The following is an 18944-nucleotide window of genomic DNA, read 5'->3' as shown; positions in this document are numbered from 1 at the left end:
AGATATTTCAGGTGTTATGGAGAAGCTATCAGAGCTTTATTTAGACAGGACTGCAATTAAAGAATTGCCTTTGTCAATTAATAAACTCACGGGCCTTACTCTCTTGGACCTAAGACGCTGTAGAGAACTCAAGAGCTTGTCGAGCAGCATTCATATGGGATCTCTTCAAACCCTTAATCTTTCTGGTTGCTCGAACTTTGAGAAGTTTCCAGATATTTCAGGTGTTATGGAGAAGCTATCAGAGCTTTATTTAGACGGGATTGCAATTAAAGAACTGCCTTCGTCAATTAATAAACTCACGGGCCTTACTCTCTTGGACCTAAGACGCTGTCGAGAACTCAAGAGCCTGTCAAGCAGCATTCATATGGGATCTCTTCAAACCCTTAGTCTTTCTGATTGCTCAAACTTTGAGAAGTTTCCAGAGATTTCAGATGCTATGGAGAATCTATCAGAGTTATATTTAGATGGGATTGCCATTAAAGAACTGCCTTCATCCATTAATAATGTTACACCCGCCCCTGCTTATAAGGATAATTCTGTAATTCTCCCTAAAAATTTATAGGATTATCACTTTGGTCCTCATTTTGTTACACAATCAAGATCTGAAAATGTAAATTATTACCCTATCACCTAGGCTGCCACGTGGTAGCACCCCAACTCCCTTTACTTTTTCTCTTTTGTCCCCCCCCTTCCGTGACACCTTTTTCTTCTTCTCCTTTTTCTTTTTCTTTTCTTTTCTCTTCTTTTCTTTTGGTTTGTCTGCACTTTTCTTTCTCTCTCTCTCAAAAACTCTCCCTTTCTCTCTTCTTCTTCCCCGTGACAACACACACACACACACACACAAATACCCACAGTCGCACAACCCAGGGAGAGTCACCATCATCGCCGTTGAACTGCTTCTCTCTCTCTCTTTCTCTCTCCCCTGCTCGCGGTGCCGGAGTACGCCGAGCATCTCCGGCGAATTTTAGCTTGTTTTCCGGTTGGGTAAGCATGGTTTCTTCCTTTTTAGTCTTGTTAGATGTTAGTTAAATGTAGTTACTGAGTTGGGTTCATGAATTTTCAAGGTTTTGGAGTGTTTTTGGCAAGGGTGGAGGTACACCCAATTTTCCGGCGAGTGCGTGTTTTCCGAGGGATTTTCGGGCCACCACAAGCCGTTACACGGCGAACCCAAGGTATAAAACTACTCCTCTCGGCTAGTGCTTCATTTTGGTACCTAGATCGGGGTCTAGGTTGTAGGTTTGGCGTCGGCCGGAGCTGTGGAAGCTCCGGTGGTCTTCTCCGGCGCACCCAGGCCTTCGGGCCGTTCTTTACCCACACCCACGGGCCTTAGGCCCGTTTGGTCTTTGGCCCAATACCCTCACCCTTTCAGTTTTTATTTTTTAGTTTAATTCTTTTAAAAACCCAAAAGGCCTTAGGGCCTTGGTTGCAGCCCAAACCCATCACCCTTTTCTGTTGTGGGCCTTTGGGCCGTAGGGATTCAAGCCCAACCCAAACCCACTTAAAAACCCAAACCCATTTTCTGTTAGCCCAAAACCCTAACCCAAAAATCTAAACCCAAAACCCTGACCCGTAACCCATGACCCGTGACCCATGACCGTGGACCCGTACCCGTTTGACCCGTTTGACTCTGACATGTTGACTTTGACCCGTTGACCGTTGACCGGGTCAACGGTCAACGTTGACTTTTGACTTTGACTAGTCAACAGTCAACGTTGACTTTGACCGTTGACTTTTTATGTTTTCGTGCGGGGACCCTCCTAGGCTAATTTCGACGTTCTAAACCCGTTTCCGATGTCCGTTTTCCCAAATTCAATCGTTTGAGTGGAGTTTGACTGAAAGTACTCAATTATGTGTTAGGTGCGATTCTTAGCGGGAGTCCATTATTCCTATTTGGTACAGCTTGCACCATCGGTGTACGGTGAGTGGACCCCTTCTAAAAATGCATGTTTTAATGGTAGAATTGCATACACAGAAAAGCATGACTTTACGTTTATGTTTTATGAAACGTTTTGAGATAATATGCTTACTGAGGCTAGTTTGAATTATTACTATTTTTCCTATAACCCATGTTCTTATAGAATATCTGATGGATGACGATATGATATTTAGAACATGTTTAGAACACTTCTTTATAGTATAGATGATGGATGACTTTATACTATGAAGTTGATTTTCAATATATGTATGTTCACTGATTTTATACCTACCTAGTGGTCCTTTCCGCTACGGGACGTAGGGATAGATCCGGTCCGTCCCGGGCGACGGTTTGGTGTTGGCATAGGGCCTGGAGTGTGTTTTCCTCTGACTGTCTGCTCAGAGACGGGGAGTCGGCATGGGGCCTGAAGTGTATTTTCCTCTGACTGTGTGCTCAGAGACGGGGAGCCGGCATGGGGTCTGAAGTGTTATATCGGACATTCACTAGTGTTTATTATTTATGCGATTTATGATTTGAGACATTGCGCGTCATGCTAGATTTCGGAAAACCTATATTTATCATTATACTTGTGTTTTTCATAAAACCTGGGGGTTAGTATGTTGATAACTGTTTTACTATTACTGTATATATAAACTTGGTCCACTCACCTTTGTTTTGCGCCCCCTTCAGGACCTTGGAACGAGGAGTACGACCTAAGCTACGAGGCGTTCCCCTACCAGTGATTTGTGTCATATTCGCTCCGCTTCGCCACTTATTGTAATAGCACTTCTTTATTCTGAGTTCTGCTTGTACTCGTTATTAGAATTATGCTCTGGACGTGCTATGTGTTTACCTAATTTCAATATTTAGAGGTTGAACTTTTATTTGGGGTTTTAGCCTTTATTGCGTACTTTAGTTTATTTTTTCTCAGTTTTTGTTTTAATTAAATGGTTTCGTCACCCTTCGGGTGTCGGCCAGCACGTGACCATCTCGATGTCTCTAGGACCTCGGGGTCGGGGCGTGTCAAATAAACCCACGGGACTTACTGTTTTGAACCTAAATTGGTGTCGAGAACTCAAGAGCCTGCCTAGCAGCATTCATATGGGATCTCTTCAAACCCTTAATCTTTCTGGTTGCTCAAACCTTGAGAAGTTTCCAGAGATTTCAGGTGTTATGGAGAAGCTATCAGAGCTTTATTTAGACGGGACGGCAATTAAAGAACTGCCTTTGTCAATTAATAAACTCACGGGCCTTACTATTTTGGACTTAAGAGGCTGTCGAGAACTCAAGAGCCTGACGAGCAGCATTCATATGAGATCTCTTCAAACCCTTAATCTTTCTGGCTGCTCAAACCTTGAGATGTTTCCAGAGATTTCAGAAGTTATGGAGGAGTTGTCAAAGCTTTATTTAAATGGGACTGCAATTAAAGAACTGCCTCTGTCAATTAATAAACTCACGGGCCTTCCAATTTTGGACCTAAGAGGCTGTCGAGAACTCAAGAGCCTGCCGAGCAACATTCAGATGAGATCTTTTCGAACCCTTGATCTTTCTCATTGCTCAAACTTTGAGAAGTTTCCAAATATTTCAGATGTTATGGAGAATCTATCAGAGTTATATTTACAATGGACTGCCATTAAAGAACTGCCTTCGTCAATTAATAAACTCAAGGGCCTTACTCTCTTGGACCTAAGACACTGTCGAGAACTCAAGAGCCTGCCGAGCAACATTCATATGGGATCTCTTCAAACCCTTAATCTTTCTGGCTGCTCAAACTTTGAGAAGTTTCCAGAGATTTCAGATGCTATGGAGAATCTATCAGAGTTATATTTAGATGGGACTGCCATTAAAGAATTGCCTTCATCAATTAATAAACTCACGGGCCTTACTGTTTTGAACCTATCTAGGTGTCAAGAACTCAAGAGCTTGCCTAGCAGCATTTATATGGGATCTCTTCAAACCCTTAATCTTTCTGATTGCTCAAATCTTGAGAAGTTTCCAGAGATTTTAGATGCTATGGAGAATCTATCAAAGTTATATTTAGATGGGACTGCAATTAAAGAACTGCCTTTGTCAATTAGTAAACTCACGGGCCTTACTGTTTAGGGTATCTTCTTCTAGGGCTTGTTACGTTGAACCTAAGAGATTGCAAAAAACTCAAGTCTCCCAAGCAGCATTTGTGATCTCAAGTCCCTTCACTATCTTAGTCTTTCTGGTTGCCCAAAGTTTGAGGTGTTGGAATTATTGGGTATTGCTCATTTATCATTATTGAATACATTAGAACTCTGCAGAAACAATTTTGAGAGCTTGCCTGCAGAAATGAATTGGCTTCATTGGTTAACAAGTCTCAAATTGGAAGGTTGCAAGGGACTGACATCAATACCAGAGATTTCATCAACTATAAGGTTCATAGATGCCCATGATTGCACAGCTTTGGAATCTGTTTCAAGACCGAGCAAGTTTTTTCCCAAGAATCTTTACTTGACATTTTCAAACTGCTTCCAGCTGGTGCAAAATCTATTTGAAGATATTGTGGAAGCTCATCGGGTCTCTGTCTCTCTCTCTCTCTCTGTAGGTGCGAAAGTACGAAACATATCTAATGCAAGTCCAGTTTACCTTTGTTTTCATTCTGCAGGGTAATCTGCAACCTCTTTCCTTGTTTATGTAGAGTCAATTTAGTCATATATATAGTCCCTTCATGATATATGAAAAGCATGCATAGATTAAATAACTCAACATCGATCATTAACTCATCATATTATCAAGATAGTCACCATACCATATCCGACATGAATCCAAGAAAACATTAGTCATCAGTCAACATTTTATCAGAACAGATGAAGGGGAAATTTAAGAAGTCACAAAAAGGGAAACAAGTGAATCTTAAATAACAAAACGTCATATTCATCACCATGTGATTTATCGGAAAATTTTAAAAATTTCAAGAAGAGAATTTCTGATGTGAATCACCCAGATAACAAAATGCTAAATTTTAATCAGAGATTACCTTTGTAGAATATGATAGTCAGCGGAAGCATAAATATAGTGTTATATTGAATCACTTGTCGTCAAGAAATAGAGGAATTAGAGAAAGAATTCTCCAGGTCGAAGTCATTCAGTACCAGAAAGTGTTAAGAACACCATACTGATGCAACGGTCAAAAACGAAAATCCTTTTTGATGTTTCTCTCTCCTTGTTCTAATGGTCAAAAGTTTAAAATATCTAATTAAGAGAAAACGACGTCATTTTATTTTTATTTTTATTTTTATTTTTAAGTTTTCTCCTATCTTTCACCGTCTCCTTTGTTCTTAAGATCAACGTAGTTAACAATTGTTAATTAACAAAACAAATTCGTTGAATTCAATTGCAAGAACCACAAGGCTTTGATACCACATGTTAAAACTAAACTCAAAATACTAGGAATTGTTCTAGCAATCAAACCACAACAAGTCTGTTTAAATCAAGAACGAGAAGAACATGACTAACCTGTAGATTAGGAAGATGATGTAGAAACCATCCTGACACAGAAACTTCTCCTCTCTTGCAAGATCTCGATGCTCAATCAAACAATAGGTATTTGATTCTCAATAGAGTCAGTATCTTGTGAGAGCAGCAGCCCATGTTATTTATACTGCGAAAAACAACTTGATTGCCCTATTACAATCCTATAAGGAATACTAAACCATAATCCTTATCCAAGCATGAGTCTTAATCCAAGTAAGTTGACGAGTCTCAATTCTATAAAATAGAACAACTCCAATTACGCATAGACTTCTTCATATCAATTCAAAACACTTTAATGATCATTACAAGTCTTACAAGAATCACACTCACACTCTAACATCGGCCTCATCGTTTTGACAGATCTCAAATTGGAAGGTTGCAAGAGAATGAAATCAATAACAGAGCTTTCATCAAGCATAAATTTCATAGGCGCCCATGATTGCACAGCTTTGGAAACTCTTTCAGGACCAAAGCTTCTTTACAGTAATCTTTACTTCACATTTTCAAAATTCTTCCAGCTGGTGCAAAATCTATTTGAAGAAATTGTAGAAGCTCATCAGGTCTCTCTCTCTCTCTCTCTCCACGTGCGAAAGTACGAAACATATCTAATACAAGTTCAGTCTACTTTGTTTTCGTTCTGTAGGGTTATCTGCAAACTCTTTCCTTGTTTATGTATCTTCCTGGAAGTAAACTTTCAGATTGGTTCAGCCATCAGTGTAGTGGATCTTCAGTAACTGTGCATCTACCACCGGTGTCGGATCATAAGATTTTGGGATTTGCTGTATGCGGTTTTACTAAGTTCAAGTACGCGCATTATATGTCTGATCTATCTGCCCTGTGTTTTTGTACCTTCAAAGGAGAGCACGGCGAGCTCAGTTTCAGATTTTATTTGCTTGATTGGAGTCACACGTGACAGGTTACTTGAGTCAGATCACATGTTCATGGGATATCTTCCATTGAAAATAGGAGTGCAGCTAAGTGAGCGCTGTACCACGGAGGCCACATTTAGAGTTGAACTAAAAGATGGAGTCCAATCACGTGATTCTTGGGCACCAGTGCAGCAGCATCGCATCAGAAGGTGTGGAGTTCGTCTCTTTTATGCCAATCATGAGGAGGTGCATAACCAAAGCATGACACAGCCCGACTTTCGTCATGAAAATTCTGGAGCGGAACTTCGTACTTTACGCAGATCACTGGTAAGAGTTGCTCATTCTAAGAGGAACCGTGAGGGGTGTTGCTATAATGAGGCTGAACAAAGTGGAGGTGAAACCCCTGATGCAGAGGATTTACAGTCTAAAAGATTGGTACTTCCTGATGGGGCAAAGGAAAACTGAAGAGAATAACTCCTGTGTGTTGGATTTGATGGCTTAGTTCTGTTGGGTCTCGACGCTTTCTTACGCGGACCTAAAACCAAACTGTTGTGGCTCTTTAGTTGGCATATGCGGATCCCATGCTAGGTCTTTTTAGTGCTCGTATATAAAGCCTCACAATGTGCAATTTGGATGAGAGGGTGGGAACCGAAGCAGCTGCACCAGTGTGACGGAAAGAGGAGCCGAAACCCAATAGAAGAGAGAAATAATTGGGAGCTGCTGCATTTAAGGTTTTGTAAGAGTGAATCCAATTAGAGATTGTTGTAGTTGCAGAGAGACAAATATTTTGTTTCTAATTCGTTTTTTTCCCTCTTCTATTTGTGTTTGTATTTGGGTGTATTTTGGGTTTGAGTTTGAGAGCTTTCTTTGTAATCTCGTTTTGTTTATTAGTGGAACTTCCTCTCTGTCCCCAAACTGGATATAGGTTTTCGCTAAACCAGTATAAATCTTTGTGTCATTTTGAATTGTTTGTTTTGTCATATTTTTCTGTATTAGTTTATTGATTTCAAATTAGCGCTTCCGCACAACACTCTAAACCCTAGTGAAGGTGGAGAGGAGCTTGTTGTATTTGGAAGTGCCAATTCAGATTATTTGAGTCATCCAATTTGACACTGACAGAGGTGGAGAGGAGCTTCTTGTAATGTCATTCAACATTAGAACAAGAGAACTAGCTAGATGTGCTGAAATTGAAGAATTCAGTTGCAAACAACACATTTATGTTGCTCATCAGAACAAGATTAATTAGAATAATTAAGTTTTTAATTGCCCAATTATTCCGTCTCATATGAATTTAGAATGTGGAGGACGTGTTTCTGCATTGTTTTTAAATGTCCTAAGCACTTTGCAGAGCAATAGTAACTTTGCAGCCACAAGACATCAATACCAATTACCGAGTACCCTTAATTATTCTTCTAGATGTCTCAGATACTCTTCGTGTTGACATGAATGAGAGATTTTTCAATGTGCTTGGCATACGGCTCGGTAAATCAAGTTTTATAATATAATTGGTTGGAAATTTGAAATATTTTTTTAATGAATTGTATCATGACTTTTGGTGTCCGAGTGATGTGTCGGCCACACAAAAAAATTTCTCGACATGAACACAACCAAAGGCATTGCTCTTAATTACTTATAAGAATACAGAGGTTACACGAAAGAAAATGGTTAGACTTTTCATTTCGCGTTCAATTTAAATGAATTGCACACGAGTTACTTAGTTACTCTATTATGTAAACGTACTAAAGTGTGCATCACTTTCGGATTAGGTGGGTTGGATGGAAACACAAACTCTTATTAACCATGTTAAATGGGTCAACACGATTATGCCCGACTCAAACAAATTTATTTTTTGTCTTTTCCAAGTCGGATTGTCGAATCTGTCTAAAATTGTTACCTCTACTCTTTCTTGGCACTTTCTACCCAAATTCGAGCAAAAACAATGAAAGGTACATCCGAACAAAAATACAATAAAAGGTACGTCATCCAACAACTTTCATATTTTTAATAGAAGAACACGCATCTAAGTGGTCTTTACTATAATGGTAGAGAAAATTATTGCTCTTACATTACAGTGTTGATTTGAATTTTGTTAGCTCCCTAAAGCCATTTTCAATGAAGAGAGCGAACGGTCTAAAAACTAAAATATTGTCTGATTTGTTCAAAAATTTATCTCTAACCAATGGTTTGGCTATAATTTGTAGAGCTCACAAGACTTTCTTTTTTTTTGGCCAAAAGAGCATCAAACTAACCAAATGTAGCCCCATTCTTAGACTTTTTTGGGACCCCAGCTTCTCACTTAAAATAATTGATTCATATTCAACGGCTAATTTGAAAACATCAAACGGTAGTTTAGTTAAATTAACAAATAAATTTAAAGTATAAACTTAAAATTAATAAATTATTAAGCGGGCTATATTTAACCGCTTTCAGTTGGAGATGGTATATGAGTATGACCTAGTATTATTTATTTAAAAATAATATTTTGCAAGGCTATAATTCTAAAAGTAACTGATTCTTTTCAATTAGAGATGACCTACTTTAAAATCTAATTCAATAAATCTATCGTTTAAAAAAAATAAAAAAACACGCATTATTCTCGTCATCGACTCATTGACTCACTGACTTTCTTAGGCGACATTTTTCTTCTGCAATGGGTTTTTATTTCGGAAGGTTGGTGTGGAAGGATAAGAGTGCACAGGGTGAGAAGCCCCATTGTTGTAGTGTCGCTGCCACCACTATAATTCCTGCACTGGATTTTTATTTTTTTTATATTTTGTCATGAATTAATTTCGATGTGTGTTTTCATTGAGTAAACAGGTTGTGTAGCTAATAGTATATATATCAAAGATTTTCAGAGATCATAGTATCGTTACTACCATCATCTGATTAAAAGACAAATAACCATTAATCGTTTGTTTTCCGTTTACTATCCAGTTGGATATGGTACATACATGAGACACTTAATTACACTTACCCATAGATATTTCTGGTCACCTTAACTCACTTTTCATATGGATAGGGAGATTGAGATATATTTCCAATTTACAAAGAAGTTGTTGGGTATGCAAGTGCAGACAGCAAAGTTGAACGAACACAGCTTGATGTAGATTAGTATAAAATATCATTTTGTTTTTAATTTTCTTATTGGTTACACAAGGTGTATTTGCCTTTTTGTTTCAATAAAATTTCACCTCCCACGTTTGAGGTTTCTTTAACAAAAACCAAATATAGATTAATGTAGAATATTATTTATAAAAAATAAAAATAAAAACATAGGCGTACGAATTAAATTCATAGAGACTTACATATTTACTACAAAAGTAGTTTTTTTTTTTTTTTTGGGACCGGTAAAACTCACATATCAAAATCAAACTTAAGATGCATTATGTAGAATACGGATCTGAAGTTTGTCTTGAATCACTGTTCACACGATGGTGATTATTACAAATATAGTTTAGGAGGCCAATTTCTTTCCGAGAAAGGGTTTCTCTCTGGATTCCTTCAACCTGAACCAACTGAGCACAAAATTTGAACCCTTTAAATTTAATCGAACGAGTTATTATAATTTTTAATAGAACCCCTATTTTAAATCGTTGAATTAAATTTTAAGAGTCCGAAATGTGCAATTGGCTATGGTGAAAGGGATCAGGATCCCCTTCCTTCTTTCCGGAGGTCAAACGACAGTGCATAAATTTTTTTTTTTTAATTTTTAAGCAACTAATAAAATACAAATTGAGAACCGCGTGATCTGATTACCGTCACACGCAAAAAGCCTAAAATTTTTCCACGGATTTTTAACTAATAAAAAAACCTATCAGTTGATCTGGACCGTTGGATTGCAATGATCACAAAATCTGGGCCATACGACAGCCTGGCTGATAGAATCACATCAGTCATCAGCTGCAGCTGCGCGGGGGCTTGCAATTTCTTCTTTTTCACATGGGATCCATCTGACTGAATCACATCAGCTGCTGCTCCAATTTGAAGATCAATTCAGTGTTTCAGTGCTTACATTAATCTTAGATACTCGATCGATTAATGGCTGCTGCTTCCTCTTCTTCTTCCTCTGTCCCTCGTTGGAAATACGACGTGTTCATCAATTTCCGGGGGGAAGACACTCGTAGGGGCTTCGTCAGCCACCTCTACAAAGCTCTGAATCAGAAAGCAATCAACACCTTTATCGATGCCGAAGAGCTCCGAAAAGGCAACGACCTTTCGCAGCTACTGATGGCCATCCGAGACTCGAGCGTTTCGATCGTAGTTTTTTCTCAAAACTACGCATCTTCCACATGGTGCTTGAAGGAGCTCGTCCAAATACTGGAATGTATGGATGTAAAGAACCAGATGGTGGTGCCCGTTTTTTACCAAGTGGATCCTTCTCATGTCCGCAAAATGAAGAGGCGTTTCGCGGAAGCTTTTGCCGAGCATGAAAGCTATCCTAATGCCGCCACGAGAGGTGCGGAGCTGGAGGTACGCTCTGAAAAGAGCGACCAATTTATCCGGTTGGGATTCGCGAAAGTACGAGTAAGTTTGGTATAATCCACTTAATTAATTTCAGTTGACAGTTTCCTGTAGTTTTTATGTCGAATAATATTAGGGTTACTAAATCAAATGATGTGGTTGTTGATAGTTGGATTATTATTAAGCATTAACGTCCTTATTTTTATTGATGACACATTGATTTGCAAATTTGGTTTAAAAATTTGATCTTCTTAATATTACCCTTTTATTTGATGTCAATATATTAATTTTTTTAAGCAAATTAATGTGTGTGACATTGGAAATTACAGTAGTTTGTAGCAAATTAATTTGTGACATTGTAAATTACGGTAGTTTTAAAATTATGCAGGGATGATGCGAAGCTTATTGACGAAATTGTAGAAGATATTTTTAATAAGTTGATTCAGATTTCATCAAGTGAAGCCGATGATGGCTTGGTTGGAATGGATTCCCACATTCAGGAAATGGATATAAGATTAAGTCCTCGGGTAAAGGATGATGTTCGCGTCGTTGGAATATGGGGTATGGGTGGTTTAGGTAAAACAACCATTGCTAGAGCTGTTTATGATAAAATCGCTTGTCAATTTGAAGCAGATTGCGTTCTTAAAAATGTCAAGGAAGGTTTCTCCAAGGATGGGGCAGTGCATATGCAGGAAGTGCTTCTGTCTAGAATCTTGAAGGAGAAAGTGCAGAGGTTAGGCACTTTGGATCGAGGTTCGAACATGATAATGGAAAGGCTAGGTAAGAAAAAGGTTCTTCTTGTTTTAGATGATGTGGACAATTTGGCTCAAATTGAAACCTTGCTGGGGAGAAATTTCTTCTTACCACGGAAGAAACATTCATTTGGTGGTGGAAGCAGAATCATTATAACAACTAGAGATAAGCATTTGCTGAGTAAAGTTGATGAGACGTACGAGCCCAGGTTTTTAGGTGATGATGAAGCTCTTGAACTCTTCGGGCAGTTTGCCTTCAGAACACTCCAACCCACAGGAGATTATACTCGTCTCTCAAGGCATGCCATAGAATATGCTCGAGGTTTACCGTTAGCACTTAAAGTCTTGGGAGCTTTCCTTGATAACAAAAGTGTAGATGAGTGGGAAGATGTGCTAGAGAAAATAAAGGAAGCCCCGCATATAGGAATTCAGGATGTGCTTCGGACAAGCTTTGATGGGCTAGATGATAAAGAGAAAGACATTTTTCTCGATATTGTATGTTTCTTTAAAGGAATGAAAAAATACTACGCAACAAAAGTTCTGGCTAGTAGTGGATTCTTCCCCCATAGTGGGTTAAGAGTTCTGGTTGATAAAGCTCTTGTGACTCTCTCACATCATGGTACACTTGAGATGCATGATTTGCTCGTTGACACAGGCAGGGAAATCATCCGCCAAGAATCTATTAAAGAACCTGGGAAACGCAGTAGGTTGTGGAATTATGAAGATGTTGTGCGTGTGTTGACTCAAAATACGGTGAGATATGTATATATGATCATGACCTCTAGCTCTTTCTCATTTCATAATATGTGAGTAATCTCTAGTAGAACTTCAGCTTTTGACAAAAATTAAAATTCATTGAGAAACATGTACAACTTTATATATAATCTTAATAAGTTAAATACATGCCCTTACTTTGCACTGTTGGTTATCATCCAGGCTACGGAAGCAGTTGAAAGCATAATCTTGGACTTGTCAAACTCATCGAAAGAGGTATGCTTAAAAACTGAAGCTTTTGAGAGAATGACGAGGCTAAGACTGCTGAAGATCCATTATAATCACTCCTTACACTCTGATGCTGAAGACCTTTCATATAAGGATGCATTCCATCCAACTGATTATTGTAAACAACACCTGAGTGGGGACTTGTCAAAGTTTTTTTCTAATGAGTTGAGGTGTCTCCTCTGGCATGGATTTCCCCAAAAATCTTTGCCATCCAATTTTCTACCAAAAAATCTTATTGACCTTAACATGCGTTATAGTCACATGGAGAAACTTTGGGACGGAACCAAGGTACGATCCCCATTTATTTTGGTTTCTTTTAAATGATTATGTTCTTGAATGCCTTACTATTACTTACTGCATGTTTTCCTGGTTTTCTTGTCAGTCTCTGAAAAAGTTGAACTTCATCGATTTAAGTCACTCTCAATATCTTACCAAAACCCCCAACTTCACTGAGGCAACAAATATTGTGAAACTAATTCTTGAAGGTTGTACAAGGTTACTTGAGGTTCACCCATCCATTTTAACTCTTAAAAACCTGGTTTTTTTAAATCTAAAAGGGTGCAAGGAACTGAAGAGTTTCCCAAGCATCGTTCCTATGAAATCTCTTGGAACTCTCAATCTTTCTGGCTGCTCGAGTTTTGACAAGTTTCCAGAGATTTCACAAATTATGGAGAGCTTGTCGGTGCTTCATTTAGCTGAGACTGCAATTAAAGAATTGCCCTCTTCAATTAAAAATCTTACAGGGCTTGCTTATATGAACCTAAAAGGTTGTGGAGAACTTGAGAGTCTTCCAAGCAGCATTTGTCAACTCAAGTCCCTTAGCTATGTTGCTCTTTCTGATTGTTCAAAGCTCAAGGTGTTTCCAGATCTTGAAGAAAATATGGAAGGAATGAGAGAGCTTCATTTGGATGGAACATCTATCGAAGAGCTTTCCCCATCAATTAACCGGTTTATGAGGCTTGCAATATTGAATCTGAGAAACTGCAAAAGCCTTTTCTGTCTTCCGGACAATGTCTGTAAGTTGGCATGTCTTACAGGTCTCACTCTCTCTGGGTGCTCCAAACTTTCTAACTTGCCCGATAACTTGGGTAATTTAGAATCCTTGTGGGACCTTCAAATAGAAGGAAGTGGTATAAAGCAATTCCCATTCTCCATTTTACGCTTGAATAAGCTTTTATCGTTATCATGTGATGGATGTAAAGAACTTAGGGCTCCCTTTTCATCATGGCCATCAATTAGAGTTCATAGAACGTCAGCACTTAGATATCATGGTTACTCTACTCTGGAAAGTCTTGATTTAAGTGACTGCAATCTGTTGGAAATATCAGATTGTATTGCTTATTTGACTTCAGTGAAAAGATTAAGTCTTTGCAGAAATGACATTGAGACTTTACCGGGAACGATGGTTGACCTGGGTGGATTAATGTCTCTTGAGCTGGATTCTTGCAAGAGACTGAAATCAATACCAATGCTTTCATCAAGTATAAGTTACATAGATGCCCATGATTGCACAGCTTTGGAATATGTTTCATCACCGATGCCTAATTGGGGGAATCTCTATTACTTCATATTTTCTAATTGCTCCCACCTGGAACGAAATCCATTAATGCATATTATGCAGTGTCATTTGAGTTTGGTATCTCTCTCTCTCTCTCTCTTTCTCTCTCTCTCTCTCTCTCACATACATGTTTACACACATACACAACTCGTGCATACTGTGTACATAATAAACTTGACCCAATTATGCTAACCCTTGTTTTCATTCGTGTATAGGGTATCCTACCTCATTCTTTTTATACGTGTCTCCCTGGAAGTGAAGTTCCAGATTGGTTCAGCTATCGCTGTAGGGGGAGTTCAGTAAATGTGCAGCTATCGCTGAATTTGTACGATGATAAATTTTCGGGATTCGCTATATGTGCTGTTTGCAACTTGCAGGGTGCTCACTCTGTATCTGATCTATCAGCTTTATGTTTCTGTAACTTCAAAGGAAATCATGGGCAGCACAGTCTCAGTTTCTATTTGTTCAAAGCAGGTTTAAGAGCCGACAGATTCTCTTACCGAAAAAAAGGAACTGACAGATTCCTGGACTCAGATCACATGTTCCTGGGATATGTTCCATGGTCTGATTATCGCTTGATTGAAGGAGAGCGGGCCCGTGAACGCTTTTACACTGAGGCCACATTTACAATTATATTAGAAGATGGAATCTATACAGGTGATTTTGGGACAGAATTACGACGCCGTGCCATCTCAAGTTGTGGAGTTCGCTTCTTTGATGCTAATTAAGAGGAAGTGCAAAGTCTAAGCCCACTGATCACCCAGTCCATATCTTTACTCCTGTTGGATTTATTCAATGTGAATCAACCTTTAAGTGGTTCAGCAATCAGAGTATGCGATCTTCCGTAACTGCGAAGCTATCACCGAATTGGTTCAGTCATGAGATTTCGGGATTTGCTGACTGCGCTGTTAGTAACTTTGACGGTATCAACTCCTAAATGTTTACGTACCCTAGAAGGAAACGATGGTCAGTACGGCTTCATGTTCAATTTGGTTTGCTGGAATAGCAAAAATGACAGGTTACTCAAGTACATATGTTCCTGGGGTATATGCCATGGTCCAAGAAGTGAACTGGACGATGAGGCCACATTTGAAATTGTTGTTGAAAGTCGAGTGTTTACAAGTGATTTCAGAGCACCAGCACCGAACACCCTGCATCAGAAGGTGCGGCGTCGGTTCTTTCACGGTGACGAATTGATGATCATGATGAAGCAGCCTCCTCTGCTTCATGACATGATCTTCTAGCTAGCTAGCTACTGTGCTAATTGGGTCATTTTTAAATTTTATTCAACAAAAAAATATATATTTATTTTGTCATTAAAAAAAATCAAGTTAAAGCATCCTCTCGCCACTTCGACAACACTGAGTTGCATTATCATACCATTCATAACTTGTCATGTGTTGAAGCACTTTTACAATTTCCTATTTTTAATTTTATATCTTAATGAAATGTGTAATGCTAGGGAGATTAAATTTGTAGACTAAATTTAAAAACTAAATGATGTGTTACCAATAAGAATGAGTACGTTTATCAATGTTTAAGTAATAAATCAATCATTAACTTTCATGTCCTTTAGTTTTCAAAACTTTGTCTATAACTTTAGTCTCCCTAACATTACCCTAATGAAAGTAATGAAAAAACTATATGCAAAAGTAAATGAGAATTGCTAAGGAGACTATTAAAAAAAAATGGGACCCTTCATGGACTTTTCTCCCATCTCATACCTTCTGCAAATGTTTTATAATGTTGGCACTGGAATTGTGCCAAAAACACAAGGTGGCGGCGAGTCCCACTTTTGAGAGGGGTAATACTAAGACCATCTCCAATGGTTAGGCTAAAAGCCAAATTTTTTAGTCTGGAAAATTTAGCTTTTAACTTAGAAACAGTTTTTCTACTCCAACCGCTATAGCCTAAAATATTAGCTCAGGATTATTAAAGAATGAGCTTAGACTATTTTTTTCTTAAATTAATTTAATAAATAAATAAATAAATATGTAGACTATCGTAAATTAATTTTATAAATATTTTAATCTAAAAAAATTAAATTCCGATAAATATTGAAAAATCACTGAACTTTCCACAAAGCAAGCCTTCAACTTTCACCAATCTTGCAACTTAAAAGCTTGATTTTTTGGTGTTATTCTGGTCTTGTAAATTTCCATTGCTTTGTCACCCTATGCAAAAAATACATAAAAATAATTAGTTGCAAAATAATATTATGTACATGACAAATAAAATATCAAGAACAAAACTCGCAATTTCTATAGCGCTCTATCCACTAGGCATGCCAATCATGGCTCTCTTCAAGCTTCCCTTCCATAAAGTGCATGCTTTGTTGATAGTCTTCCACCGATCATAAACACCACCACCATCCTGCCCGTCTGTAACACCTTAGCCCCGAAATATGTTTTATTTCGGAAAATAGTTCCAATGATAGGCCCAATTCAATTTTCCTGTTTGATTTATTAAACGTTCACACAATTTATAACTAGAATACATAAGATTTCCTTTTTTAATAAAATTCCAAACTCCTTACTTAGTTCAATTTCTCAATCAAAGTTTTGTCTCATTTATTTAATCTCACTTATTGTATGGTTGCATTTAACGTCTCGTTAGACTGCCTACGTACCCTAAACAAGGATCAAGCCATTCGTAATTCACATTTCCAAAAATTCAACCCAAATCCGAATATATTCCTTTAATCCAACATATACCACAATTGTGTTAATATTCAAACCACATCAGTTAGATCTCAAAAGCATAATTAAAATAGTGAAATGCACCTAAAAACACAATGTCGGCTCCCTGGCCGTGCGCCGCCATAGGAGGCTGTCAGCCACTCTGACTCGCCGGAAAATTCAACTATTCCTAAAAATTCTCAAAAATTACAGAAATGAATATCTCAAAGAGTAGAGCAAGTTTTATATCTGTGGCCAAGTCCAATTTGGCCGAGATAAGCTCCAATTTCCCTCGAACTCACCGAAAACCCTAGAAATGGGTGTTCTTGATTCGTCACCTCTAGTGCACCGCCGCCTCTAAAATTGTTTGGATCTTGTTCCAGACCTCAAGAGAAGTCTAGTGGTGTTGGTATTTGATCCAAATCGTTTCAGATTTGGTGGATTTCGAACAAGGAGGGTCACGGCACCCACAGTTTCAATCTTCGTGAAATCTCAACCAATTCTTGTCTATTTTGGCTAGAATGGAATGATGGGAGGTTGTGATGATGTTTAGTAGTGGGTCCTAAATTCACTTGAGAAATGACTCAAAACCGTCGAAAAAACACATGGTATCCGGATTCTAAAAACGGATCCCGGATTCTAAAAACGGGTCACGGTTTGGAAATGGGTCAGGGGTTGATTGTATGTCTTCTCACTCCCTCCTTTCCCCCTTGTCCTTCTTCCTGATTTGTCCTCCCATCTTCCTCATTCCCCTCCTGCAACTATGTTCTCCCATCTTTCTCACTGCCGAATCCGGCTCCCCTCACCCTTCTCTTTCTCCGCCACCCACATGGCCTCCTTCTACCCCAAAACAAACTCCAGAAATTCTGGAGTTTTCCAAATCCAAGGACAAATTTACAATTTTGCCCCCACCTTCGTTCCTTTTTATTTTATTCGTTATAATTCCGTTTGACGAAAGGTTTTCGCCTACGTGCTCATGGGATCGAGCTCTATCCAAATATTCCAAGAAATACAATAAAATATGTGAGGGTAAAATACGTCCTCGTATAACTACGTTATACCAACTCTGGCACTTTTGTCTTTTCCCACTTATCGATAAAATTTACGACATCAATTATAATAACTTCCGGAAACAAAACTTTAAAATTTCCCAATTCTATTTTCATAACCATAAATCGATTTATTTTCGATTTTATCCACATATTCATAATTATGAATATCTAATTCATACATTTAAATTTTCAGTGTATTACACCGTTGCCGTTGCAATTTTCTTGAAACTTTGCAATGATTTTATCCCACAAAAACTTTTTTATTTTGATTTGTGTCAACTGCATCATCTTCCCTAACAAAAACCGATGCCAAGCATAAAGCAACATCTTCCTCACAGGTCCAATTATAACCTCTAATATGCTCTCTTGCCATGTTGAACAATTTGGAAATGGTAAGAAATGGTAGAAAGATAAATTGGAAGAATTGTAGGAGAAAATTGAGTTTTGTGTGGATGATTGAACAAATACATAGGTATTTATAAAGTTTTTGGGTGAATTTTGAGTTAAATATATATTTTTATAATTATTTTAGCCGTTGAATTTAAATTTGGGTCTTTAGATCTATTTTTTTACCGTTAGATTTGATTATATTCGATCTCAGCCGTTGGATTCAATAATATATATAAATATAAAAACAAAAACAAAAATTTGAATCTAGGCCGTTGGATTAATGAACGGCCTAATGATCACGATCGTTGGATGCAAGGCGGAGCATGGGCGACAGGCCCACGTGGGTGGGTCCCTCGCGGTCGGAAGGCTCGCGCGTTAGACGCGTCTGAAAAGCAAGCATTTTGGTGGGGCCCACACCCACTTTTGGGCTAAATTTTGGGTGGAATCTAGCCTCACTTCCCTATTTAGCTTTTAGCCCAAAGTTTCCCCTTGGGTTGGACTGAGTTTGGGGGGAAATTTTGCCCATAGCCCACCATTGGAGTGAGTCTAAGTAGACTAAATTTGGAAATAAAATTTACAAACTAAACGATGTGTCACCAATAGAAATGGACACATTTTATCAAGGGAATTTTAACAAAAAACCCGTGGTACTGTTCATTTTAAAGAAAAACCATATTTTTACACTAAAAAGTCAAACCTGGTACTATTCACTTTACCCTTTATTTTGTCCTTATCGTTAAAACTCAAAGTTTTCAAGCCATTTTTA

At 38.2% G+C, this 18944-nt stretch overlaps 2 protein-coding genes and 1 long non-coding RNA gene across 3 annotated transcripts; all 3 read left to right on the top strand.

The window, feature by feature from the left end:
- The first annotated feature begins 824 nt into the window (after positions 1-824).
- On the top strand, positions 825-1873 carry LOC108866061. The gene is made up of 3 exons (XR_007260577.1): positions 825-984; positions 1065-1172; positions 1858-1873. It is a non-coding gene; the product is annotated as an uncharacterized LOC108866061 (long non-coding RNA).
- A 1035-nt stretch (positions 1874-2908) lies between these two features.
- LOC103935471 (disease resistance protein RPV1) lies at positions 2909-7250 on the top strand. Its single transcript, XM_048590792.1, has 3 exons — positions 2909-4459; positions 5777-5976; positions 6060-7250. The coding sequence occupies exon 1, from the start codon at positions 2909-2911 to the stop codon at positions 4016-4018; it is 1110 nt and encodes a 369-aa protein (XP_048446749.1). The 3' UTR covers positions 4019-4459; positions 5777-5976; positions 6060-7250.
- A 2931-nt stretch (positions 7251-10181) lies between these two features.
- Positions 10182-15388, top strand: LOC103964613 (disease resistance protein RPV1). The gene is given in 6 exon segments (XM_048590652.1): positions 10182-10739; positions 10741-10809; positions 11135-12251; positions 12435-12788; positions 12883-14136; positions 14274-15388. Coding segments are annotated over 6 exon segments (3723 nt in total). The 5' UTR covers positions 10182-10323; the 3' UTR covers positions 14787-15388.
- Positions 15389-18944: the final 3556 nt, after the last annotated feature.

Source organism: the organism of the source record quoted next, unplaced genomic scaffold, assembly GCF_019419815.1.
Source record: "Pyrus x bretschneideri cultivar Hongxiangsu unplaced genomic scaffold, Pyrus_bretschneideri_v1 Contig32, whole genome shotgun sequence".
In the NCBI taxonomy this organism is placed as follows: domain Eukaryota; kingdom Viridiplantae; phylum Streptophyta; class Magnoliopsida; order Rosales; family Rosaceae; genus Pyrus; species Pyrus x bretschneideri.
This window is presented reverse-complemented; position numbering and strand designations above follow the sequence as displayed.

Excerpts from the sequence above, each read along its gene's own strand:
- LOC103935471 (XM_048590792.1), top strand. The coding sequence starts at position 2,909 with ATGTCTCTAGGACCTCGGGGTCGGGGCGTGTCAAATAAACCCACGGGA.